This window comes from Heteronotia binoei, chromosome 16 (genome assembly GCF_032191835.1).
Source record: "Heteronotia binoei isolate CCM8104 ecotype False Entrance Well chromosome 16, APGP_CSIRO_Hbin_v1, whole genome shotgun sequence".
In the NCBI taxonomy this organism is placed as follows: Eukaryota; Metazoa; Chordata; class Lepidosauria; order Squamata; family Gekkonidae; genus Heteronotia; species Heteronotia binoei.
In genome coordinates, this window is record NC_083238.1 from 6,642,156 (window position 1) to 6,668,624 (window position 26,469).

Below are 26,469 nucleotides of genomic sequence, written 5' to 3' on the forward strand. Positions count from 1 at the left end.
AGGAGGACGGGGGGTGGGGGTAGCAAGCCCCGGGAAGCGTCGGGAAGGGCCGCGGGGGTCGCTGGAGGGCCTCCAGCGACCCCCGCGGGCCTTTCCGACGCCCTCCCGGGGGGAGGAGGACGGGGGGTGGGGGTAGCAAGCCCCGGGAAGCGTCGGGAAGGGCCGCGGGGGTCGCTGGAGGGCCTCCAGCGGACCCCCGCGGGCCTTTCCGACGCCCTCCCGGGGGGGAGGAGGACGGGGGGTGGGGGTAGCAAGCCCCGGGAAGCGTCGGGAAGGGCCGCGGGGGTCGCTGGAGGGCCTCCAGCGACCCCCGCGGGCCTTTCCGACGCCCCTCCCGGGGGGGAGGAGGACGGGGGGTGGGGGGTAGCAAGCCCCGGGAAGCGTCGGGAAGGGCCGCGGGGGTCGCTGGAGGGCCTCCAGCGACCCCCGCGGGCCTTTCCGACGCCCTCCCGGGGGGAGGAGGACGGGGGGGTGGGGGGGTAGCAAGCCCCGGGAAGCGTCGGGAAGGGCCGCGGGGGTCGCTGGAGGGCCTCCAGCGACCCCCGCGGGCCCTTTCCGACGCCCTCCCGGGGGGGAGGAGGACGGGGGGTGGGGGGGTAGCAAGCCCCGGGAAGCGTCGGGAAGGGCCGCGGGGGTCGCTGGAGGCCCTCCAGCGACCCCCGCGGGCCTTTCCGACGCCCTCCCCGGGGGGAGGAGGACGGGGGGGGTGGGGGTAGCAAGCCCCGGGAAGCGTCGGGAAGGGCCGCGGGGGTCGCTGGAGGCCCTCCAGCGACCCCCGCGGGCCTTTCCGACGCCCTCCCGGGGGGGAGGAGGACGGGGGGGTGGGGGTAGCAAGCCCCGGGAAGCGTCGGGAAAGGGCCGCGGGGGTCGCTGGAGGCCCTCCAGCGACCCCCGCGGGCCTTTCCGACGCCCTCCCCGGGGGGAGGAGGACGGGGGGTGGGGGTAGCAAGCCCCGGGAAGCGTCGGGAAGGGCCGCGGGGGTCGCTGGAGGGCCTCCAGCGACCCCCGCGGGCCTTTCCGACGCCCTCCCGGGGGGAGGAGGACGGGGGGGTGGGGGGTAGCAAGCCCCGGGAAGCGTCGGGAAGGGCCGCGGGGGTCGCTGGAGGCCCTCCAGCGACCCCCGCGGGCCTTTCCGACGCCCTCCCGGGGGGAGGAGGGATGGGGGGTGGGGGTAGCAAGCCCCGGGAAGCGTCGGGAAGGGCCGCGGGGGTCGCTGGAGGCCCTCCAGCGACCCCCGCGGGCCTTTCCGACGCCTTCCCGGGGGGGGGAGGAGGACGGGGGGTGGGGGGTAGCAAGCCCCGGGAAGCGTCGGGAAGGGCCGCGGGGGTCGCTGGAGGGCTCCAGCGACCCCCGCGGGCCTTTCCGACGCCCCTCCCGGGGGGAGGAGGACGGGGGGTGGGGGGGTAGCAAGCCCCGGGAAGCGTCGGGAAGGGCCGCGGGGGTCGCTGGAGGCCCTCCAGCGACCCCCCGCTGGCCTTTTCCGACGCCCTCCCGGGGGGAGGAGGACGGGGGGTGGGGGGTAGCAAGCCCCGGGAAGCGTCGGGAAGGGCCGCGGGGGTCGCTGGAGGCCCTCCAGCGACCCCCGCGGGCCTTTCCGACGCCTTCCCCGGGGGGAGGAGGACGGGGGGGGTGGGGGGTAGCAAGCCCCGGGAAGCGTCGGGAAGGGCCGCGGGGGTCGCTGGAGGCCCTCCAGCGACCCCCGCGGGCCTTTCCGACGCCCTCCCGGGGGGAGGAGGACGGGGGGGTGGGGGTAGCAAGCTCCGGGAAGGGCCGCGGGGGTCGCTGGAGGGCCTCCAGCGACCCCCGCGGGCCTTTTCCGACGCCCCTCCCGGGCCTCCGCCGCCACCGCCGGGCCCCCGTGCGCGGGCGGGGAAGGCGGCGAGGGAGGGAGGGAGCGTCCCTGCGCGTTCGCAGGGCGATCTGCGCACGCGCAGGGTCGCTCCCTCCCTCACTCGCCGCCTTCCCCGCCCGGGCGCGCGGCCCCCGGCTCTCTGGCTGGCTAAACCGGGACCCTCAAAATGGTCCCGGTATACCCAGCCCGGGAGCCGGGAATTGGGGGCCAGATCCGGGAAAGTCCCGGAAGACCGGGACGGTCTGGCCACCCTAGTCTGCTGGCTGCTTCCGCCCCCCACCCCGATTGCTCAGCTGTGCAGCTCTGTATTCTGAGGTAAAAATCACTTAAAAGGGACACTTCAGACAGTTGAACACAGTTGTTCTTCAGGGAACTGCTGCTTGCTGTGTAATAACATCAGTGACTCAAGACTCTGAATAGGCATTTTCCATAAAAGTCAGTATGGCAAATGACTTTATGAATGCTCATTGGGACATGGTGCACGACCCTTCTAGAAGCCATTTCAATGTGTGCCTCCCTCTTGAACCTGAACAACTGCCCACCCCTCCCTCAGTCTAACTCCCCCTCACACCTCTTACTTCCCCCAAGAAGGCTCCTGGCAGACAACATGCCAGATACACCAGTGCTAAAAGGAAGAAGCAACTTAGGGACGCAGGAAAGAAAGATGTGCATAGTACTCCTTCGGCGCAATGAGCAGTGGTGGCCAAATACCAGCAAGATCACACCAAGGTGCACAGAGAGGCACAATCTTGGTATGAACAAAGCAATCCTGGAACACAAGTACAGAGGCAATCACTTCCCTGGAAGGTCAAGGTTCACTCAGGCATGACATATGATTGTGATGTGGCTTAGGAGGCAGACAGCACTCTAGCTCTGGTACCATGAGACATGAATGCAAGTACTGCAATGCCCTCAAGTAGAAGAAGGAGACTGTTGACATAAGTTGCAGCAATGGCAAAGTGCAGCTCCCCCCCCCCACACTTCAAACCTCTGCCTGAGCCTTTCTACAGAATGATAGAAAAGCCACAGGGTGACAAAAGACTTAAGTACTTTAACAAAACTGTAAGTATTTAAAATCTGTAATTAAGAACCATATATGAAGTTACAAAGCCCACTATAGCAAGGAAAATTTACAAATAAAATAATACGAAATGCAGTGTGACACGGTGCAGTAATCCAATGCAAATGCAGGTTGCTCTTAACAAATAGATGTCAAGCTAATCCAAAAGTATGGCTCAGTCAACAGTATTATTGACCGCCTTGAGAAAGCAGGAGGACGCTGAGCCTAGGAGTAGAAGGATCATGTTTCTATTAAAAGGAAGGCGATAGACATCCCGACAGCTAGAATATGGTTTTTTTCCCTTTTGGAATTTATTTCAGACATGGGGACATTGCTCTGAGATTTATGCCAGATGAAGACTAAGGCTACTTGAAACCAGACATTATCGATCACCAGTACAACTCTGCTTTCTCCAGGTGGTCAAGTCTGAAGTGGCCAGAGAAGAATACTGCTGGCCCTGAGCTTTGTCCCAAATGATTCCCTCCTTGATTCCTTCCATTCTATAAGACACTCCAAAGATCCTTATGTTAATGTTGTAGGGGTCTTTTGGCTAATGTCTGTATTCCATCTAATAGACTTGCTTTAAATGGGTTCCTTCTTCAAGTTTCTCCCTGGCAAATATACATTTAGTTCCATTTGGGGTAGTAGTGTTATTGATTATGTCATTGTTTCCTTTAACTTGAAAAGATGCATTCTGGACTTCTGTGTGGGAGAGCAAGTTGATAGTGACCACTTTCCTTTGATCACCATCCTTGAGTATGAATCTCTCTTTTGGTCATCACTTCCTTCCGCTACATTATGTGAGAACATACTAGTCCTCCAAACAATTAGATGGCCTCAAAGATTGGATGAGGGTTATCAACTTGCTGCTCAGTATTAAAAGGCTAAGGTTGTTTTCCCACAGAGCTTACCGCGGAGTGACGTCCCTCTTCACCGCGCAGCGTCTGCGCGGATTTCCCACCAACTGCTCCGCATAACCAGGAGGAGCGTGGCTTTTGCGTCGCTAATGTAAACTGGTTTTTAGCAGTTTACTGCGACGCAAAAGGTCCAGCACTTCCTGGTTCTGCAGAGCAGTTGGTGGGAAATCCGCGCAGACGCTGCGGGGTGAAGAGGGACGTCGCTCCGCGGTAAGCTCTGTGGGAAAACGGCCTCAGTGAGCTAAATCAGCAATTAACAAATGCTGAAAATCTCCCAGAGGTTCTTTGGTCCCACAGCATTCTTGCTACTACTATCAATTGTTCACTTCAACAACGATTGCTCATATAAAGAGACTGCTATGTAGCAGGGATTGGGATTTATTAATGAATGCTTCCTTAGCCAAAAAAATAGCAAACAGTTCTGGTCTCTAGTTGCAAGCGCCTTATTTGATAGGAGCCAATCTGCACTGTATCAGTTCAGGCTTCGACAGATTATTTTTCAAATATATTGTATGATTATTCAATTATTTCTTGTAGTCAACAAGAGAATCCCTCCTGATTTACCTGAATGGCAGCAAGTTAACCCCAATTAAATTAAATGTTCAGTTGAAAAGGCTCCAGGCCCCAATGAGCTACCTCCTGAATTATTAAAAAAAAAATCACCTAGAGTGATGGGCCCCTCCTCTGGCTACTCTTTTCACTCTAAAAGATAAGACTGATACACAGATTAATACTATCATAATGCTGATTTTTTTTTTAAAAAAGGTGATCCTAAATTGCAAGGGAACTATCACCCAATTAGCCTAGTTTCAATTGTGAGCAAACTGTATGCAAGGCATTGGTTGATACGCTTACTACCTAGATGTCTGATCCAAATCTTTTTGGGTCTAGAACAGTTTGGCTTCTGCCCTGTAAATCTACTCTTTGCACCCCCAAGCGGAATAAAGAGGCAGACAACAGTTGTTGGGAAATGGGCCACTTTATTTAACAGAAAACAACTAGGCAAGGAGAACAACGAGGACGAGCCCTGGGGTCACTCGTGACCCCGCCAAGTCCTGTAAGGGCGAGCCACCCAACCCCCGGTCATAGCCATACCCACATGGCTATAACCGGGCGGCAGACCAAACATGTCATCCCCTGATGCCCACCCCGATCACCAGAAAGGGGCGCCAAAAGGGGATACATGGACCCGATCCGCATTTCAGAACATTGAGCCGTAAAGCCCATCTGCCTTCCATACGGATCGTACGCACAACCACAGGAGCAGAGGCCTGGGTGCTCGCCGGCAAGGTCAGAATCCCTTGGAAATTCCGCAAAGTGGCCGAATTAGCTACCTAACAAAGTCCACACCACTGCTGGCAGTACAAGGTAGGCGAAAAACACAACACCCAGGACCAATTCAGGTGATGCAAAAAAATTCCTACCTGGCCCCTAATAAGGCGACCGGTGAAACCTGTACTACTGCAGGGTGGGCGGGCGGGCCAACGCCTCCACGAAACTGCGTGGAGAGGTCTGGGGCTGAGGCTACTTAGCCCCCGCTCCCCAGACAATTCCCGGATGCCCGGGAAACTGCCTTTTGATCCTGCCGGGGCCGCAAAAGACGGCCCCACGGCGCGCAGCCGCGTTGCGGCGCGGCCAGGGTGGGGCCGGATAATCATTGTTACACTTGCTCACTTCGTAGAGCAATACAGTGGTGTGAGTGGGAAAAATTATTTTTTTTGCTTTCTTTGATCAAAAGGGTGCTTTTGATTCTATATTGAAGAAATCTTCTGTGGAATAAGCTGGACATGATGAGGAAAGATAAAAGTTTTCTTTTTCCTATCCACAAGGTGCATTTTTCTGCTAGCAGCCAAATTCAATATAATCCACCAAATAATTTAACATATAACATTCCTTCTAATTGGGGAGTCAAACAAGGATGCATTTGGGCTCCTTTTTTTATTTATGAATGACCTAGCTCCTACTCTGTGAGCGGTGGATGGACACTTTCCTAAACTTGGTCCTCACTCTGTCTACTTATTACTATACACCAATGACACAGTAGTACTCTCTCACTCCCAGAAAGATCTTAAGCATGTTTTATGTGCGTTTCTACACTATTGTGAGACCAACCTGTTATGTGTTATTTTTGAGAAATCAAAAATCACGGTGTTTTTGAGATCTAGAAGATCTTTTAAATTGTGCATTAAAGGTAATGACACTGAAAGAGTAAAACGCTTCAAATATTTGGGAGTAAAATTTCAGTATAGTAATAGTTGGACAGCACACCCCAAACAAGAAATTATTTGGCCCAAGTGCAGTATGTCTGTTGTTGCACTTTTTTAATGTGAAGGGTGGCTAATATGTACCTGTGGCCATCCATATTTCAAATGCTAAATCAATATCCCAGTTACTTTATGGGATTCCCATTTGGATTAGTACTTTGACCCAATCTGTTGAGCAAATTCAGGCCACATTTCTGCACTGTATTCTGGAGGTCTCAAACTGTGTAAGCTATGTGATCATGTGTTTTGAGACAGGGCAGAGCCTTTTAGAGCTTGGCTCCTACCCCTGAAATTTTGGTAATGGCTCTATTATAGGGCAGAAACCCCTAGCTATGTGATTTACATACTGTCTGAATCCTCCCTAATTAATTGGTCATACTTAATTTTGAGGAAAATACAGTATATTGGTATCCCTCCCAATTCTCTTTTTATGTTAAAAGCATGGGGGTTTTTTGTAGAAAAATAGGTGGTGGAGCTCATCCAAGGATTGTTATGTAGCTGCACATACTATTCAATGGACAAGGAGGTGGAACTCTCAGGAGGAGGAGGAGGAACTCTCAGAAAGGTTCAGGAGCTGCACTCCTGTGAGCTCCCACTGAATCTGAGGCCTGGTTAAAAGTATCTCAAGCTTTTAGATCATTGAAACAGACACTTTAGGATATGAAAAACAAACTCTTTGCTCTTTAGCAAACAAGACATGTTCTCAGTTAGTTTGGTATTACACCTGATCCCGAGGTTCTAGCATCCTATTTTTCATACTTAACGTCTCCTCCTGGCATGAGCCAGGATGGGCAATTAATTAAAATTAGATGATGATGGTGGTGATTTTGATGATGTTGATGATGATGATGAACTTTTATGCTCAAAAGATTTAATGTTCTCCCCACAACAGTTCTGTTTAGAAGATTTGCAAATGTTCTTTATTGTGGAATACTTTGTCCATATAGGGTCATTGTGACTTCTAGGTTAAATTGTGGGATTCTTTAATTAGTCCTCTTTTGCACAACTTTCATGTATATCCCGATGAGAGTCATGTTTTATATCTTCTGTCAGACAGTGCCCTTATATTACTTGTTTATTAAGAAAGTATCTTCTAATTGCTAAGAGGATCTGGGAGCTAAAGTAAAATCCTCTGATGGTGAACTTCTCCCTTTTTAATGCTAAAATAGTACTTGTTTTCTTTCATTTGTTATGTTTATAATTTATGTCAATAAAGGTACTGAACTGAACTGCCTGGGTGGGGTGGGGGGATAGAGTTCTCCAACAATACATATGTCATCAGCTGATTAATTTCATGTTCCAAGCCTGTGATTTTCCAGCTTTAGAGGCATTACTAGGAATAGCCACAATTGTGTAATTACCCACAGGCTGCACTAATAGGATTGACACAGTCAGGGTTGGTTATTTACTTGGAGTTCTGGTTTGGGAGACCAAATAATTGGTGGAGTAATTGAGTGTGTACTCTAGAATACATGCAATATTGCCAAAGAGATTGTTGGTAGATGGCTGCCTTTGAGGGAATTTTTTTCTGTTATTTCTTATTTTCTCATCACCATATCTTTGAGAAACTTCCAGGAAATCATTATATATACAATTATATAAACCACAGGAGATCTTAAATTATGGTCTATGGACATCTAGAGGGGTCCATGAAACAGGTGCAAAAAAAAATGAAAATTGTCTTAATGCAGAAAATATGTCAAATTCTGTTATTAAACAACTATTTCACTCCACGGGATGCCCCTGTACCCAGTTAGGTGATGAAGAAGGTTTGGTTTTATACCCTCGCCCTTTACTATCTGAAGGAGTCTCAGAGTGCCTTACAATCAACTTCTCTTCCTCTCTCCACAACAATGAGGTAGGTACAGCCTCTCCTACCCCTCCTAAAGGCAGATAGATCAGTTAAACTTGCTCCCTCTCCTGATTTCCAGGCTATAGCATTACTCAAGTATGTGTCTACTATTGTACCTCTTGGGGGGAACAACCATTATCAGTCACTTTCACATCTGAAATTATAAACGATATTTTCCTGAATTGGCACATGCAAACATTCTTTGGGCTCACTAATTTTTTTTAAATAATTATTTTAAAACAATTATGCAATTTGAAAAAAGCATGATTTTTTCTTTTTCTTTTTTTTAAACCACCAATATTGACCTCATACCTAGAGCAAGGAATCTGCATACATGGCATTTAATGGAAGAAGTGGTAAGTTGAACTGCTATTATTTGTGGTGGTGATGCTTGTCACAGATATCCTTGTGAGTTCTAAATCTGTTTTTAGCGAGCTAGTGACATGTTATACAATGGATTGTTTATACACTTTAAATCTATTTTCAGTGAACTGAAAATGTGTTAGATAATGGGTTGTTTATGAGTCATAAATCTGTTCAGTGAATTGAAAATTTGTCAGATAATGGACTGTTTATGAATTCTAAATCAATATTCAGTGAGTTAGAAATCTGTTTGATAATGGCTTATATATGAGTAGTAAATCTATTTCTAGTGAACTGGAAACATACTAGATAATGGGATCCTTCAGAGTTGTAAAAAATTAGTGAACTGGAAACCAGTTTAACTCAGACCTCCTTATGTTACATTTGGTATTCAGGATGTTGAGGATATCTGATCATATACAGGCTTGGGGGGCACAACTTTATTTATGAGCCTGTTCGCATGGAGGGTGGGATACAAATAGAAATAAATCAATAAATACTGAAATTGGGAAAAAATAAGCTGTCACGAAACTGGCCTTTTCCTCGCTGTTTCTTGTTGATTTAAAACTTTGGTTCATGTTCAAGTAAAAATATAGAAGACTTCTGTTTGAGAATGTAATGACTTGCAGTTTCAAGAGAGATAAGAAATGGGATAGAATCAGACACAAGTACAGATGAGTTCATGAGGCCTGGCAGCTTCAAAGCCAGGGACCAGGAGGAAGCTTTGGACTTGCATTCCATCTCATTAACATAAGGAGCCTGGGGGGGGGGGGGGGCGAGTTGCTTGACTTTAGGCATGTACTAGCTGGTCATGTGTCTTAGCAACATGCCTGATCTGTTAACAAGAATCAGGCCAACTACTGCAACCTGACATAAAGGAAGTTGATTCAGTCTAGTTTGTATCTTTCAGTTAGACCCTTCTGGACACCTATCCTTTAGGTCATTCTTTTGCCTGGGTTGGGCTTTGTGTAGCCAGAATACCTGCTCTTGGCTTCAAGGTCAGTTTTCTTATCTCATTTCAGTTGGAGAACTGAGGCTTAGAGATAGTGGTTGTGTAAAGCCATCAAATGAATGCATGATATGGGCAACTTTTTAAATTCTAGCTTACTCTATTGGCTACTATGTTAAAATAAGTAGAAACCTTTTGACACCTTAAAGACTCCCCCCCCCAAAAAAAAAAATCCAGTATAAGATTTCATGGACTCAAGTCCATTTCTTCAGATTCATTGTTACAATTTTCCCTCTACTGCATCTATAAGAAATCACTGGTGCATTGGTCTACACTTTTCAATATATGCAGAATTCTCATCTCTGCTGCATTCACACAGCAAAAACAAACATGCTGCAACAAAATTATCATCTGAAGTCCTGTGCCTCAAGTGGGTTAAAACAAACCCCAAGCACGAGCTTAGGGGAGGAAGTATGTCCGGCTCTGTAACTCTATAATACTGAAATTATAAAATACTAACCAACTGGACTTTTCTATACTAACCCTTAGCCTTTGTGATATTGTGGTTACCATGCATATCAAAGGGAACATTTGAAGTGTTAACTTTGTTTAGTTTGCGAAGAGAGCAAAGGAATGCGACCATTAATAGATACCGCTGCTGGCCAGCATCTTCCCAGAGGCTAGAAGATAAGCAGGGCTCTCGTGTGAAAGTTTGCACCTTCACTCCCTGTTGTTTTGAGAATAATGCCTTTGTTCAGATGTTGCTTTGATGTAGATTCAATAAGACCCAGAAACACCCCTGCCAAGGTATTAGTCTCAATTTCTGTTTCAAGCTATGAGTTTCCAATAAAAGTATTGCATTGTCTCAAATGAATACAGCCTTGAGTCTCCATCGCCTGACACCAATGAGTTCAAAATGGTACATACAAAATTCTCCTTTCTCCATTGTCTCCTCTCAAAAGCCCTATGAGTTAGGTGAAGCTGCAAGAAGGAAACTGGCTCATGGTTACCCAGATAAAAGAGATTTGAATTTGAGACTAACAGATCCTAATCCAACACTACCTTATATTGGCCATTACTTTGAATAAGGGTTTTCACAACAGTTAAAAAGTTTAACAAAAAGTAGTACTTACTTTCAAGCACAACTTTTCTGCCAGACCAGTCATCATTAATAAATTGTATGTTCCCAAAGTGTGCATCACTGAAGAAGATTCTGTTGGTACCTCTTTCTTTTAGGCTGTAGTCGAAAGCAAGTGCGATCACATTTTTGAAATATTCTGGATTTTCATAAGGTTGCACTGGTGAATTTAAATTAGTCTCATTTGAAAGATGTATACTTTTAAATATTGTTCTTCCTGAATAAAGTAAGTAGCCATCGTGTCTCAGACATGTAGCTCCATCCTCCGCTAGATAGCCATGCGCACAAGCACATGTTCTCTGTGCATTTCCCCGATAGAGGCAAAGTTGTTGACACCCGTCATTGTTCTTGACACAAATGTTGGTTCCTGAAGGGAAAAAAAATTATAATTCCTGTTTTTGTAAATAGGATATGTTATTAATTTTGAACATGTTTCAACTTATGTCAGATATTTTATTAAATTGAATGTGATGTGCTGCAGGGGGCGATCGTCTAGCCAATGTTATTCAACATCTGCATGTGCCCCCTTGCTCAGTTAGCCCAGATGTTTGGGCTGGGGGGTCACCAATATGCAAATGACACCCAGCTCTATGTGTTGTTGGATGGCAGCCCAGACTCAGCCCCAGAGCAGTTGGCTAGGGCACTAAAGGCCATAGCTGGAAGGTTACAGCAGAGTCGGCTGAAGCTAAATCCAACAAAGACAGAGGTCCTGTACCTGGGTCATGGCAGAACTGAATCGGGTATCAGGCTCTCACCCCTGGCTGGTGCAACACTGGTGCCAGTCCAGAAGGTGAAGAGCTTAGGTGTGATTCTGGATGCCTCACTTTCTATGGAGGCCCAGGTAACCACTGTTGCCAGGTCTGCCTTTTACCACCTTTAGCAGATCAGGCAGCTGGGACTCTATCTCTCCCCACAGGACCTAGCTCCAGTGACCCATGCAATGATCACTTCCAGACTTGACTACTGTAACTCACTCTATGCAGGCTTGCCCTTGGGACTGATCCAGAAACTCCAGCTGGTGCTGAATGCAGCGGTGCATCTGCTAACTGCATTGCCTGTGTAGGCTTGTGTTCAGTCAGTATCCTGCCAACTACACTGGCTACCAATCAAGTGCTGGATCTGTTTCAAGGTGCTGGTATTAACCTTTCAAGCCTTTGCAGACTGGGACCTACATATCTGAGGGACCACCTCTCCCCATATATGCCCTGAAGAACTTTATGCTCAGCTAATGAACACCTACTGGTTGTCCCTGGCCCGAAAAACATCCAATTAGCCTTGACCAGGACCAGGGCCTTCTCTGCCTTGGCTCCAGCCTGATGGAAGATGCTCTCCCTTTTGCCATTCCACAGGACCTGCAAAATGGAGCTGTTCTGCTAGGCCTTTGGTTGAGGTGATGAGTATCCACATAACTTGGCCTCACTACCACAGTCATTTTGCATAGGCCTAGTTCTGAGAAGTTGGTGCTTAGTGGCACTAGTCTTTGATTTTGTGTATTTCTGGCTAATGCGTGTCTGTTTTAACTAGAGGCAGTGACAAAACATCATACGGCCTCCTTGCTTTATATGGCCATAGATTTTGGCCCAGAGGATTACTGACATCTGTGTTCTGCGTCAGATATGGGGTCACATATAGGATTTTTTTTTTCTGTTGCTATCCTGGTATTTTAATTAATTTTATCAAACATTTTAACTTGTAATTGGTTGTATTTCTTGACTGTAAGTTTTATATGTTGTTACCCACCCTGAGTCCATTCTTGGGGAGGGTGGGTTATAAATAGAAAATAATAAATACATTTCAGAGTAGCCATTAATGATTACTGTTCAAAACATTTCACCAACATGTTTAGTGCACGTTTACCCACATCTGGATACAAGATAAAAAGGTAAAGGTAGTCCCCTGTGCAAGCACCAGTCGTTTTCGACTCTGGGATGACGTTGCTTTCACAAGATTTTCATGGCAGACTTTTTATGGGGTGGTTTGCCATTGCCTTCTCCAGTCATCTACACTTTCTCCCAAGCAAGCTGGGTACTCATTTACCAACCTCAGAAGGATGGAAGGATGAGTCAACCTGGAGCCGGCTACCTGTACCAGCTTCTGCTGGGATCGAACTCAGGTCGTGAGCAGAGGGCTCCGACTGCAGTACTGCAGCCTTACCACTCTGCGCCATGGGGCTCTTGGATACAAGATACTGTGTCCCAAAGTAGTAAATCAATTAAAAGAATTCAAGACTTTCACTAGTTTCAGACTGTTCCATAGATAAATGTTCATTAAGTTAGAATCATAGAGCTGGAAGGGACCTCCAGGGTCATCTAGTCCAACCCCCTGCACAATGCAGGAAACTCACAAACACCTCCCCCTAAATTCACAGGATCTTCATTGCTGTCAGATGGCCATCTAGCCTCATGTTCAGCGTATGATCCACTAAGACCCCTAGATCCTTCTCGCACATACTACTGCTAAGACAAGTCTCCCCCATTCTATATACATTTATCCCTGTTAAAATTCATTTTATTGGTTTTAGCCCAGTTTTCCAGCCTGTCGTGGTCATCCTGTATCCTGTTTCTGTCTTCTTCTGTGTTTGCAACCCCTCCCAATTTAGTATCATCTGCAAATTTAATAAGCATTCCCTCTATTTCTTCATCCAAATTATTTATAAAGATGTTGAACAAAACAGGTCCCAGGACATATCTCTGAGGCACTCCACTTGTCACTCCACTCCAAGAGGACGAGGAACCATTCACAAGCACTCTTTGGGTGCAATCTGTCAACCAGTTACAGATCCACTTAACGGTAACAGCATCCAAACCACATTTTACCAACTTGTCAACAAGGATAGTATGTGGAACCTTATCAAAAGCCTTACTGAAATCAAGATAAAAGATGTCTATGGCATTCCCCCAATCCAGCAAGGTAGTCACTTTCTCAAAAAAGAGAGATCAGGTTAGTCTGACATGACTTGTTCTTGAGAAAACCATGCTGGCTCTTAGTAATCACAGCCATTCTTTATGTTCCAGGACCGAGTGTTTGATGATTTGTTCTAAAACTTTTCCAGGTATAGACATCAAGCTGACGGGTCGGTAGTTACCCAGATCCTCTTTTCCCCCATTCTTGAAGATGGGGACAACATTCGCCCACCTCCAATCTTCTGGCACCTCTCCTGTTCTCCAAGAATTTTCAAAAATAATAGCCAGAGGCTCAGAAATTACATCCGCAAGCTCTTTTAGAACCCTTGGATGCAATTCATCTGGCCCTGAGGACTTAGTTTCATTTAAAGAAACTAGGTGTTTATGTACTACCCCTACACTGATCCTAGGTTGGAACTTCATACCCTCTTATATTTCTGTTTTTGGCATGTTGAGCACCGTTCCCCTAAGAAGAAAAGACTGAGGAAAAGTAGGGATTGAACAGTTCCACTCTCTCTTCATTACCCATTACAATTTCACTTTCTTGCCCTCGCAATGGGCCTACCATGTCCTTGCTCTTTTTCTTACTCTGAACATAAGAAAAGAACCTTTTAAAAATTGTTTTTAGCATCTTTGGCCAGCCTAAACTCATACTGAGCTTTAGCTTTTCTAACTTTTTCTCTACAACCACTGGTGATTTGTTTATATTCATCCTTGGTTATAAGGCCCTCCTTCCAATTCCTAAAGGAGTCTTTTTTATTTCTTAAGTCTTTAGAGAGCTGTTTATGGAGCCACTTCGGCTTCTTTAGGCTTTTCCCATTTTTTCTTCTCATAGGAATCGTCTGTGATTGCGCTTTCAGTATTTCGCTTTTAAGAAACTCCCACCCCTCCTGAACCCCCTTTCTCCTAAGTATTTCTGACCATGGGATTTTACCCAGCATTGTTCTAAGTTTATCAAAGTTTGTCTTTCTAAAGTCCAACCTATAAGTCTGATTACGTATAGCTTTTCCCTTCCCTAAGACTGTAAATTCCAAAATCACATGGTCACTACTGCCCACTATTTCCAATTCTTCAACCAATTCTTCCTTGTTGGTGAGAGTCAAATCCAAGATAGCAGATCCCCTTGTTTCCTTTTTCACGTTCTGGACAAGGAAGTTGTCAGTAAGACAAGTCAGGAATCTATTTGACTTTTCATTTTTGTGGGTATCCAAAAGTACATAATTGAAAGTTAAGATTTTTACCAAAAATAAAATACATGGAATACATAACTCTGCCTGAAATGCAGTTTAGGATTGGCAGCTACTCAAGGAAAATACACTTCAAGGTATAATAGGTGGGGGAAAAGATCTTGTACAAATCTCTGCAGCTTATCATGATGTCTAAATGCCTCCTGGGAAGGGAAATATTATGTACCATTTCACATTTTTCTCAGAGAAAAGAGATTATTTTACACAGAGAAAACAAAAGATGTTGTACTTAGCTATTGTTCAAGTGTCTTCTGTGCAGACATACATTAAGCTACATGGAAAACCAAAGATGAATTTCTAGTTTTAAGTAGTAATGTCTACTAGTTAGTTTGGTTTGACAGGGATCTTAGAGAAGAAAAGGAAAAGTCTTAGATTAATTTAATATCTGGATGCACTGTATTTCTTTCACATACACAGGGAATTATTTCCAACATTTGAAAATCGATCTAGAGTTGTCCAATGTCTATTCTTGCTATAGTAACTTTATCTCTTTATCTTCTTTTTGAAATTTGAAAGAAATTTGAATTCATTTTCTTCCTTTGTCAAAATAGGTACCCCACCAGGGAACCTCCCTAGATCTGATCTCCCTATCTGGGCCTTCCGTGAGTCAGCTGGGTATCACCCTGCCTCCTTTGCTGTCACCACTCCCCTGGGAGCTTCTCTGATGCTAATATGGCTGTTGTGCTGTCACAATGTGCTTCAGCTTCCTCAGCTACCTTGGGTGCCTACAGGGCTCTTCTGCCTGCAGCTGAAGATGCCGGGGAGATGCCTCAGACCAAGATGATAAGTGCACATAGGCCATCTCCAGGCACCACTACATCACATTAACTTTAATGGGGTAGCTGCTGTTGCACAGTAGGAAGCAACCAGAGATGTGTAAGTCATGCATGCTGTGTGGTAGGATGTCATCCAGTGGTTGCTGCCAGTCCTGGCTCCATGTCCTCCCTAAAAGACCAGAACAGGATGCAAAAGGCTCTGCCTTTTACTGACAGAAGCCAAAGCTGGATGGTAGGTAATATTGTAGTGGTGGGTAATATTGTAGTAGAGCATTAATTTCTTGAAGCTACTGGTGCTGTTTCTGTTATGGGAGGGGCGGAGTTAATCACCCCTTTTTTTTAAGATTTCAGATTTTTCTGGAAACATGGGGATTTTCTCAGATCTGTAGAATTATTTATGCTGCCTGTTCATGGCTCCAGTCTCAGGATTTAAGTATTTTCAGCAGAAGTAGCAAATGTATGGCCTGGTGGCTGAAACCAGCTCACCTAGGACTGTTATCCAATCCACAAACAACTGGTGCAAGGGAGGGAGAGCAGGAGGCGTTTCAAGTTGGGGAGCGAGCCTATGCAATGAGATGTGTGTGGTTGAAGCTGTTAAGAAATACAAAGGAGAATGCTAGGGACAGGACTATGAAGCTGAGGTGAAATAGTGTACAGGGAATGGCAGCGAAGGTGGAGGAAGAGAAGATGTGGTGTTTTTCCCCTCCTCTGACAATATCTCAGTGAGGATTACAGAAGCCACTGCATTGGAGGTCAGAGCATGTGGCCAGCACTGCCATTGCCACATGAAACAGCAGCTGTGAGGAGGGGCGGTGAGAGCAGGAGCATGGAGCAGCGGTTTGTTGATGAAAGATGGGGAAGGACGGTGGCTCAGTGGTAGAGCATCTTCTCGGGAAGCAGAAGGTCCCAGGTTCAATCCCCGGCATCTCCAAAAAAGGGTCCAGGCAAATAGGCATGAAAAACCTCGGCTTGAGACCCTGGGGAGCCATGAATGGGGCTGCGGCTCAGTGGCAGAGCATCTGCTTGGGAAGCAGAAGGTCCCAGGTTCAATCCCCGGCATCTCCAACTAAAAGGGTCCAGGCAAATAGGTGTGAAAAGCCTCAGCTTGAGACCCTGGAGAGTTGCTGCCAATCTGAGAAGACAATACTGACTTTGATGGCCCAAAGGTCTGATTCAGTATAAGGCAGCTTCATATGTTCATGTTCAAAGTAAGGCAGGCAGGGAAGAAAGGAGGATGTAAGCAGATAGATTAGGAAGCAACTGGGCTGCCTTGTGCATGTCTCTCTTGCGGAAGAAGAAGAGGAACAAGAAGAGGAGGAGGAGGAGGAAGAAGAAGAAGACAATGATGACTTGATTTTATACCCTGCCCTTCACTACCCAAAGGAGTCTTGGGAAAGTATCAAAGGTGAGGTAGGTGGGACTGAGAGAGCTCTGAGAGAATTGTCACTGACCCAAAGTCACTCAGTTGATTTTATGTGGAGGAACTGGGAATCAAACCCAATTCTCTAGGTTAGAGTTTCCCACTCTTAACCACTACACCAAACTGGCTTTCCTCTCAAGACATCACAGCCTCAGGATCAAGTGAGAAGGAGGGCAGGAGAAGGAGGGCAGGGAGGGTTGCTTCAGTGCTTAATTCTTATGGCTCTTTTTTACAGGCCCAGGGAAATGCTGACTGGGAACAGGCAGTAGCTTTTTTCCCAGGCCAGTTTGGCCAGGAATCCTGGTGAGGTTTCCCCCCTTCCCATCTTCTGGACTTGGAACAAGTGTCACTGGGGTGTGTGTGGGAGATAGTTGTAAGCATCCTGTATTGTGCGTGATGTTGGACTAGATGACCCTGGAGGTCTCTTCCAATTCTATGATTCTACCTTATTGACTTGCAAGGAAGATTACTTGTCTCCTAAAAGCGTTGTACATACAAAAAGTAACTAATTTGTATGGAACTGTAAGATAACCCCCCCCCCCCTTTTATAGCATCCCTTGTAGGTGGGGGGGAATTAGTCTTACATATGATTACATGCATTTATTGGGGCTTTTGTGGGTTCCCCGGTAAATCATTTGCTTTCACTTCTAGGAATCAATTACTTCTCTTTGTATTTTGAATAAAAATAGTATAATTAATTGGATTTACTTGTGTCATTTATAAAGTTTATATCTGAGATACCTGACATTACAATTTATAGTAAACATGGCCTGGCCTGAAAAAGTAACATTTGTATCAGATACAGCCCTTGTAACTTTGACACCTCTGATCCATAGATTTTACAACAGTAAGAATGAGATATACTGCTTTCATATTTTCTTTTAAATCTTTAACATACCTTCTGAAATACACATTAAGAGAACATAAGAATGTAAGAGAAGCCATGTTGGATCAGGCCAATGATCCATCCAGTCCAACGCTCTGTGTCACACAGTGGCAACCCCCCCCCCCCAAAAAAAACAACAACAAAACAGGTGTCATCAGGAGGTCCACCAGTGGGGCCAGGACACTAGGCCCTCCCATTATCCCCCTCTCAAGCACCAAGAATACAGAGCATCACTGCCCCAGACAGAGTTCCATCAATTACACTGTGGCTAACAGCCATGGATGGACCTCTACTCCATATATTTATTCAATCCTCTCTTGAAGCTGTCTATGCTTGTAGCTGCCACCACCTCCTGTGGCAGTGAATTCCATGTGTTAATCACCCTTTGGGTGAAGAAATACTTCCTTTTACCCATTCTAACCTGACTGCTCAGCAATTTCATTGAATGCCCACGAGTTCTTGTATTGTGAGAAGGGAGAAAAGTACTTCTTTCTCTACCTTCTCTATCCCGTATATAATCTTGTAAACCTCTATCACATCTGTCAAGTCGGCTGAATTCAATAACGAGTCTCTTGATAAAGTAGCAAGTTTATTGTAATCAGAACTGTGGACCATGGCAGAGATTGAAGGACTGAAACACATATGCACTAATCCAGTATTTAAAGTATGAATCTAAAGGATTCCTACGGGGGGCAATCTATGCAACACATCTTCACACTAGGATGCTACTTCTTTCGTTCCCAGACCGAAGTCTTGACACCCCATACTCCCCACAGAGAACAAGGCTGGGAAGGCGCCACTATCTTGTTCACAGGTTAGCATTTCAAAGCAGGTTACACAACAAAGGCATTTCTAGAGAGGGGGCAGGAGAGTGAGCTAGCAGCCCCCGGTGTACACTGTAAAGTACCCAGACTCCTTCACTTCAGAACCAACCTTAATACAGATATTGAGTAACCCATAGCAGACTTGACAACATCACCCCTCAGTCAACATTTCTCCAAACTAAAGAGCCCCAAGTGTTTTAACCTCTCTGTCGAACCCTTTAATCATTCTAGTTGCCCTTTTCTGCGCTTTTTGCAATGCTATATCTTTTCTGAGGTGTGGTGACCAGATTTGTACACAGTACTCCAAATGAGACCGCACCATCAATTTATGCAGGGGCATTATGATACTGGCTGATTTGTTTTCAATTTCCTTCCAAATAATCCCCAGCATAGCATTGGCCTTTTTAATTGCAGTCTCACACTGTCTCGACATTTTCAGTGAGTTATCTACCATAACCCCAAGATCTCTCTCTTGGTCAGTCTCTGCCAGTTCACACCCCATCAACTTGTATTTATAGTTAGGATTTTTGGCCCCAATGTTCATTACTTTGCACTTGGCCATGTTGAACCTCATTTGCCATGTTAATGCCCACTCGCCCAGACTAGACTGATCCCTTTGGAGTGCCTCAAATCCTCTCTGGTTCTAACCTCCCTGAACAATTTAGTGTCATCTACAAACTTAGTTATTTCACTGCTTACTCCCAACTCCAAATCATTAATGAACAAGTTAATTATGTCATTCACCCAGGTAGGACTTAGAAGGATGCTAGTTAAACTGGTGGATTACTGTGACAGAGAGGAACTGAAAATCAATTACAGTAAAACAAAAATTGTAGTTTTTGGTAATGATAGCCCAAAACACAGCTGGTCCATTAACGGTCATGAAATAGAGCAATGCTTCTTTTTAAAATATCTTGGCATAGTGTTCCAGAGGTCCCACCACCTCATCTGAAGGCCTGGCAGAACAACTCCATTTTATAGGCCCTGTAAAACTGTATTAGGCCTGACAGGACCCTGATCTCAGGTGGGAGAATGTTCCACCAGGGCTGGGCCAGAGCAGAAAAGACCCTGGTCCAGGTTGAGGCTACGTGGACATCCTTTGGGCCTGGGACAACCAGCAAGTGATGGTCTGCCAGCACAAGGCTCTCTGGGCATGTATGAGGAGAAGCAGTCCTTTAGATATGTCAATCTCAGGTTGCATAGGGCTTTCAAGGTCAGTTAATGTTTAAACAATTTTAAAATGTGAATTCACCATTTGTAAGTACTTCAGAAAGTTAAGTTGTACTTTCTCACACAATATGTAGTCTTTCTTGCTTTTCACACAAAACAAAGCAACAGTTTAATAGGAAAAGTAGGTGACATCCTGATTGAAAGTTTACCTTTCTCACGCCCTCTGTTGAAGACCTTTACTTCCTTCAAGTTTATTCCTAGCCCAGTTCTCATGGACACAGTCTCTGTAGCATCATTTTTGTGACCTCGTCTGATAGACCCATTTGAATGAGCTCTGCAAAAAAAATTTTTTTTTAAGATATCTGACCCACAAATCACAATGAATTAAAATCAAGTAAGTCATTAAAATACAGATGACATCTGGCCTAACAGAAGGTGAAGAAACACTTCTGCCTGTGACTTTGATATGGTTAGCTTTGAATATCAAAAGTGCTTTTTCTCTGGAAATTATTTAGTTTTGTGAGATCCTTTCAGTGACCTTGCTAAAGAATGGCTAATCCTACAAGGGTGAAGCATCTGGCACAAAAATAACATTTTGAGACTCAAATACCTATGGAAAAATAAATTACCTGTCAGACCAGTAGATGTAAGCCCCGAAGACTGCTACTGAAAACATATCCACATTGCTTCCTGACAGCACAATCTCTCGATTCCTTCCATTCTCAAGGTCAATTCTTTCTATCTTGTCCATTCGAGTATCACACCAGTATAATTTATTTTCCTAAGGAGCAATTGAGAAGTTATCTCCAACCCTTTTTATAATATATATTTATTTATTAGATTTATAAAACAGATTAAATTGTATTACTTAAATATATAATATAGCAGTTGACAAACTCTAAACGAACCTCATAGTCAATAGCAATTCCATTAGGCCATAATATCCCACTGCCAACAAGGACTGCCTTCTCAGATCCATCCAAATATGCCTTGGCTATACAAGGTATCTGCCCCCATTCTGTCCAGAATAAATATCTAGAATGCAAAAACATTCATAAGGAAATATTAGGTTACTTGAAACGGGTAAGTTGATACAAGGAAGACACATAACAAACAACAGGAGAAACCAATCTCATAACATATTTGAAAGCAAATATTGATTCAGCTCATTCTAAGACTTTGAAAAAAAGAGAATAGAGATCAAAATAAATATTTGTTCCAAGAATAATCAACCAAACTGATACAAATAAATCACTTATCTTTCAAAAGATAGCTATATACATACATATATTTATATAGACAGAAATAAGCCTTTGAACAAGCCTGAAATGATATTTTGAATGCTTTCTCTACTCTGAAGGGAGCAGCTGTTGGAGAAAAAAAATACAATATGAGGCTGAAAGCAGAAGACTAGGACGTCTCTTTTTCCATTCATAATATCTTCCCACCTTCAGTCCATGAAAATTCATATAATACTTCAAAACTCCTCTAACTAGTTAATTTTCATTTAATGCATTGTTAATATATAAAACAGAAAGGCTTGTCCTATATAGTATACCATGATGCAGTTAGGTTGAAGAAATATAATGGTTATTAATAATGAGAGAGAGACAGAGAGAGACCTGTAAAGTAGGGCAGTATCCCTATGTTACAGATTGAGAAATGATGCTGAGTGAATAAAAACCTTACTAAAGGGACTTAATTAGTTGATGAGAGATTTTAACTGAGGAGTTCTATCTCTAGATCTGCTACTATATCATACTATCAAGATGGTTACATGTTTTGATTACTTTTTCAAGAATTTTAATCAATTGCATGCATGTCAGTGATCAAGTTACCCTTTTTCTGGGTGCACAGCTATAGATCTTGGTTGGTCAAGGCCTTGAGATATAAGTACATATCTAAAAGAACCATTGAGCCTAGATACTTCAATAAAGTTGAAGCCATGATCTGTCCAGTAGATATTTTCTAGGGAGAAAAAAATACACATTCATTTATGAAAAAATCAAGCTACGTCTTTTAAGAATGCTAAGTCTAAATAGCATAAAGGACCATTAATATAATTTTAGGTCTAATTCTTTCCTTATTAATCATGGAATAAACAAATACTATTTGTAATGTTCAGCTACATATTAGAATATCTGCTTTAAAATCCTACTTAAAATAAATTCACAGTGGAAACAAACGTATTGTAAGACTGAACTGAAATAAAGAGTAAAAAAATACCTGCTATCCAGTCCACTGCAATGCCTTCTACTCTTCCCAAACCATTTGTAATTATGTCTTCCTTCCACGTCTGGTCTCTTCTAGCTCTGCTTATTTTGTTGAACCCCATATCTGTCCAGTAGATTGTATCATTTCCTATTAAAATAATTATATATATTTTTTAAAAAAAACATGTTGTAATAAAGTTGTAATTAAAACAATGATAGATTCTGCAAATTTATTCCTCATAGCCCATCTTCCATACCAATACTATAATGTGACCAACTTCATCTCCCCTAGTTCCTTTTCCCTTCTGGCACAAAAACCCTTCTTTTCTTTTCTTTTTGTGCTATCAAGTCATGGCTGATTTCTAGTAACCCTGCAGGGATTACAAGGCAAGAGACATTCAGAGGTGTTCTGCCTTTACATCATGACCCTGGTATTCCTTGGTGGTCTTCCTTCCAAGTACTAATCAGGGCCTACCGTGCTTCTGAGATCTGATGAGATAAGGCTAGCCTGTGAATAAAAGTATTGGGACAGAAATTTCATCTCTGAACATGAGTCAGCAGTGTGATGCAGTAGCTAAAAAGGCCAATGCAATTTTGGGCTCTATCAACAGAAGTATAGTGTCCAGATCACATGAAGTGATGGTATCACTTTACTCTGCTCTGATTAGACCTCACTTAGAGTATTGTGTTCAGTTTTGCACACCACAGTTTAAAAAGGATATAGACAAGCTGAGATGTATTCAGAAGAGGGCAGTGAAGGTGGTAAGGAGTCTGGAAACCAAATCCTATGAAGAAAGGTTGAAGGAACTGGTTATATTTAGCCTGAAGAGGAGACAATTGAGAGGTGATATGATTACCATCTTCGTCCTTGAAGGGCTGTCATATAGAGGATGGTGCAGAAATGTTGTGTATATATGTGGGGGTGGTATTCGTGAATTTCTTGCATTGTGCATGGTGGTTGGACTAGATGACTCTGGAGGTCACTTCCAACTCTATGATTTTATTATTCTTCCTTCAAATGGAGGTCAGTATATCCTTTTCTTTCTCTCTATGTTGTCATATGAGAAAATTAATATAGGATAATGATTAAACTGTTGATTTTTGAACAAAACTATGTGCAATTATGTCAGGAAGTAAATGAAATATAGAATAACTGTGATAGAAAAGCAATGAAGTAAGTATGGCTGACTAAGTCTAGGGCTGTAATTTCTACAAAACAATGTAGCTGCAGATACTTCTTAGTCTTCTGTTACCTTTGACCGCTTGCTAAGTTTGCAAGTTCTGGCTTGAAAAATTTCTGGGGATCTGGGGAGGGTAGAGTTTGAGAAGAGAGGGAGCTTGACAGGGGTGTTGGCATGGTTTATCTGGATTTCAGCAAAGCTCTTGACAGGGTTTCCATGATGTTATGTTGAGTAAATTGGAGGACTGTGAAGAGGACTCTAGGATATTTAGATAGGGAACTGGCTAGAAACCCTACCTAAAGTGTTGTTGTTAATGGCATTTCATCTTATTGGAGGAAGATATCCAGTGGAGAGCCACAGGACTTGGTTCTGGGCCTGGTACTTTTTATTATATATATATATATATATATATATATATATATATATATATATATATAGTCCCTCTACCTTCTCATGCAGTAGTCCCTCTACCTTCTCATGCAGATCATTTATATATATATATATATATATATATATATATATATATATATATATATATATATAAATGATCTGCATGAGAAGGTAGAGGGACTACTTATTCAGTTTGCAGCTGCCACCATATTGGGAGGAGTAGTGATAACACTCCAAAAGACAGATAGAATTCTATGAAATCTAAACACACTAGAAAAGAGGGAAGATGTGAATAGGGTGGAGGTGTGAGTCTCCCACTGCTAAGTCCTGCCCCCCGGTCACTGATCAACTGGCCAGTCGAGAGACTTATCAGTAGAAAGAGAAAAACATAGGTCACATTGGTGGGATCACACCAGAAGTGCTGACATCACACCAGGAGCTTCCATGGCTGCTCTGGTATTTGGGCAAAAATCTGTTGTAGAAGCCATTTTTACCATAGACTGTTTGCCTCAATATCAGAGTGTAATCTGGAAGTCACTGGCATGTCGATTTCACATCCTGTGTGACACAGGCAACATGGCTTGGACTTTTCTCTTTCCCTTGATAAGTCCCTCCCATCCCCCACCAGTTGCCAGGAGGGACCTGACAACCCTCAATGTGAATAAGACACAATTCAACAAGGACAAGTGCAGAGTCCTACATCTGGGTAACAAAATGAGAAGTATGCATACTGGGTGGGTGAGACACTTCTGGGTAGCAGTGTGCATGAACAAGATCTTGGGGTATGTATGGGCTGTAAACCAAGTGTTCAGCAGTCAATATGATGCAGCGGCAAAAAAAAGGCTAATGTAACAACAGAAGCATGAGGTGTATCAACAGAAGCATAACATCCAAACTGCAAGATGTCATAGTCTTACTGTATACTGCATTGGTCAGGCCGCACCTGGAGTACTGTGTGTAGTTCCAGAGGCTTCATTTTAAAAACGATGTGGACAGAATGGAATGGGTGCGGATGAGAGCAACAAGGATGATCAGGGGGCTGGAGACCAAGTCCTATGAAGAAAGGTCAAGGAACCTGGGAATGTTAAGTCTGGAAAAGAGGTGGCTGAGGGGAACATGATTGTTCTCTTTAAGTATTTGAAAGAATGTCACTTAGAGGAGTGCAGGAAGTTGTTACTGTCAGCTGCAGAGGACAGCAGAAAAATACTGGCTGAATATTTGGAAAACAGTGACGTTTTATAATAAGAATAGTTCAGCAGTAGAATTGGCTGCCTAGGGAAGTATTGGGCTCCATTTCACTAGCAGTCTTCAAGCAATGATTGGATAAACAATTCTCAGGGATGCCTTAGGCTGATCCTGCATTGAGCAGGGTGTTGGACTAGATGGTCTGTATGGCCCCTTCCAACTCTATGATCCTCTGCAGCTGACAGTAACAAGTTAGGAAAGGCACAAGCAGGTATAAGAAAAGGCCTGCATGGTTAACAAACAAAGTAATGGAAGCTGTAAAAGGTAAGAAGGACTCCTTTAAGTGGTGGAAAGCTAGTCCAAGTGAGATTAATAAAAGGGAACGCAGGCTGTGGCAAATCAAATGGAAGACTCTGATCAGGCAGGCAAAAAGGTACTATGAGGAGCATATTGCAAAAAAACATAAAGACCAACAATAAAAATTTCTTCAAATATATTAGAAGAAGGAAACCAGCCAGGGAAGCAGTGGGGCCCTTGGATGACCAAGGGGTAAAAGGATTGCTGAAGGAGGATAGGGAAATGGCTGAGAAGCTGAATGCATTTTTTGCCTCCATCTTCACTGTGGAAGAGGAAACGTGTTTGCCTGCTCCAGAACCACTTATTTTGGAAGGGGTGTTGAAAGACCTGAGTCAGATTGAGGTGACAAGAGAGGAGGTCCTACAACTGATGGACAAATTAAAAACTAACACATCACCAGGTCCAGATGGCATACATCCAAGAGTTCTGAAAGAACTCAAAGTTGAACTTGTGGATCTTCTGACAAAAATTTGTAATCTTTCATTGAAATCTGCCTCTGTTCCTGAGGACTGGAAGACAGCAAATGTCACCCCCATATTTAAAAAGGGTTCCAGAAGAGATCCGGGAAACTACAGGCCAGTCAGTCTGACTTCAATACTGGGAAAGTTGGTAGAAACCATTATCAAGGACAGAATGAGTAGGCACATTGATGAACACGAGTTATTGAGGAAGACTCAGCATGGGTTCTGTAAGGGAAGATCTTGCCTCACTAACCTGTTACAGTTCTTTGAGGGACTGAACAAACATGTGGACAAAGGGGACCCAGTAGATGTTGTTTACATTAACTTCCAGAAAGCTTTTGATAAAGTTCCTTATCAAAGGCTCCTTAGTAAGCTCGAGAGACATGGAGTAAAAGGACAGGTCCTCTTCTGGATCAAAAACTGTCTAATTAATAGGAAGCAGAGAGTGAGTATAAATGGGCAGTCTTCGCAGTGGAGGACGGTAAGCAGTGAGGTGCTGCTGGGCTCTGTACTGGGTCCCATGCTCTTTAACTTGTTCATAAATCATTTGGAGTTGGGAGTGAGCAGTGAAGTGGCCAAGTTTGCAGATGACACTAAATTGTTCAGGGTGGTGAGAACCAGAGAGGATTGTGAGGCACTCCAAAGGGATCTGTTGAGGCTGGGTGAGTGGGCGTCAACGTGGCAGATGAGGTTCAATGTGGCCAAGTGCAAAGTAATGCACATTGGGGCCAAGAATCCCAGCTACAAATACAAGTTGATGGGGTGTGAACTGACAGAGACTGACCAAGAGAGAGATCTTGGGACTCTTTAGCTTGGAGAAACGTCGACTGCAGGGTGACATGATAGAGGTTTACAAGATTATGCATGGGATGGAGAAAGTAGAGAAAGAAGTCCTTTTCTCCCTTTCTCACAATACAAGAACTTGTGGGCATTCGATGAAATTGCTGAGCAGTCAGGTTAAAATGGATAAAAGGAAGTACTTCTTCACCCAAAGGGTGATTAACATGTGGAATTCACTGCCACAGGAGGTTGTGGTGGCTACAAGCATTGCCAGCTTCAAG

The 26,469-nt window shown here is 44.3% G+C and overlaps 1 protein-coding gene across 1 annotated transcript in view; it reads right to left on the reverse strand.

The window, feature by feature from the left end:
- The window catches only part of LRP1B (LDL receptor related protein 1B), a 1,229,602-nt gene that overhangs the window by 324,489 nt on the left and 878,644 nt on the right, over positions 1–26,469 (reverse strand). Inside the window, exons 36-41 of the mRNA XM_060257450.1 lie at positions 21,848–21,982; positions 21,460–21,589; positions 20,530–20,656; positions 20,251–20,402; positions 19,831–19,955; positions 10,391–10,762 (exon numbers count right to left, since the gene is read on the reverse strand). Of these exons, the coding sequence (XP_060113433.1) occupies positions 10,391–10,762; positions 19,831–19,955; positions 20,251–20,402; positions 20,530–20,656; positions 21,460–21,589; positions 21,848–21,982 (1,041 nt within the window). The remainder of the gene's footprint in view (positions 1–10,390; positions 10,763–19,830; positions 19,956–20,250; positions 20,403–20,529; positions 20,657–21,459; positions 21,590–21,847; positions 21,983–26,469) is intronic.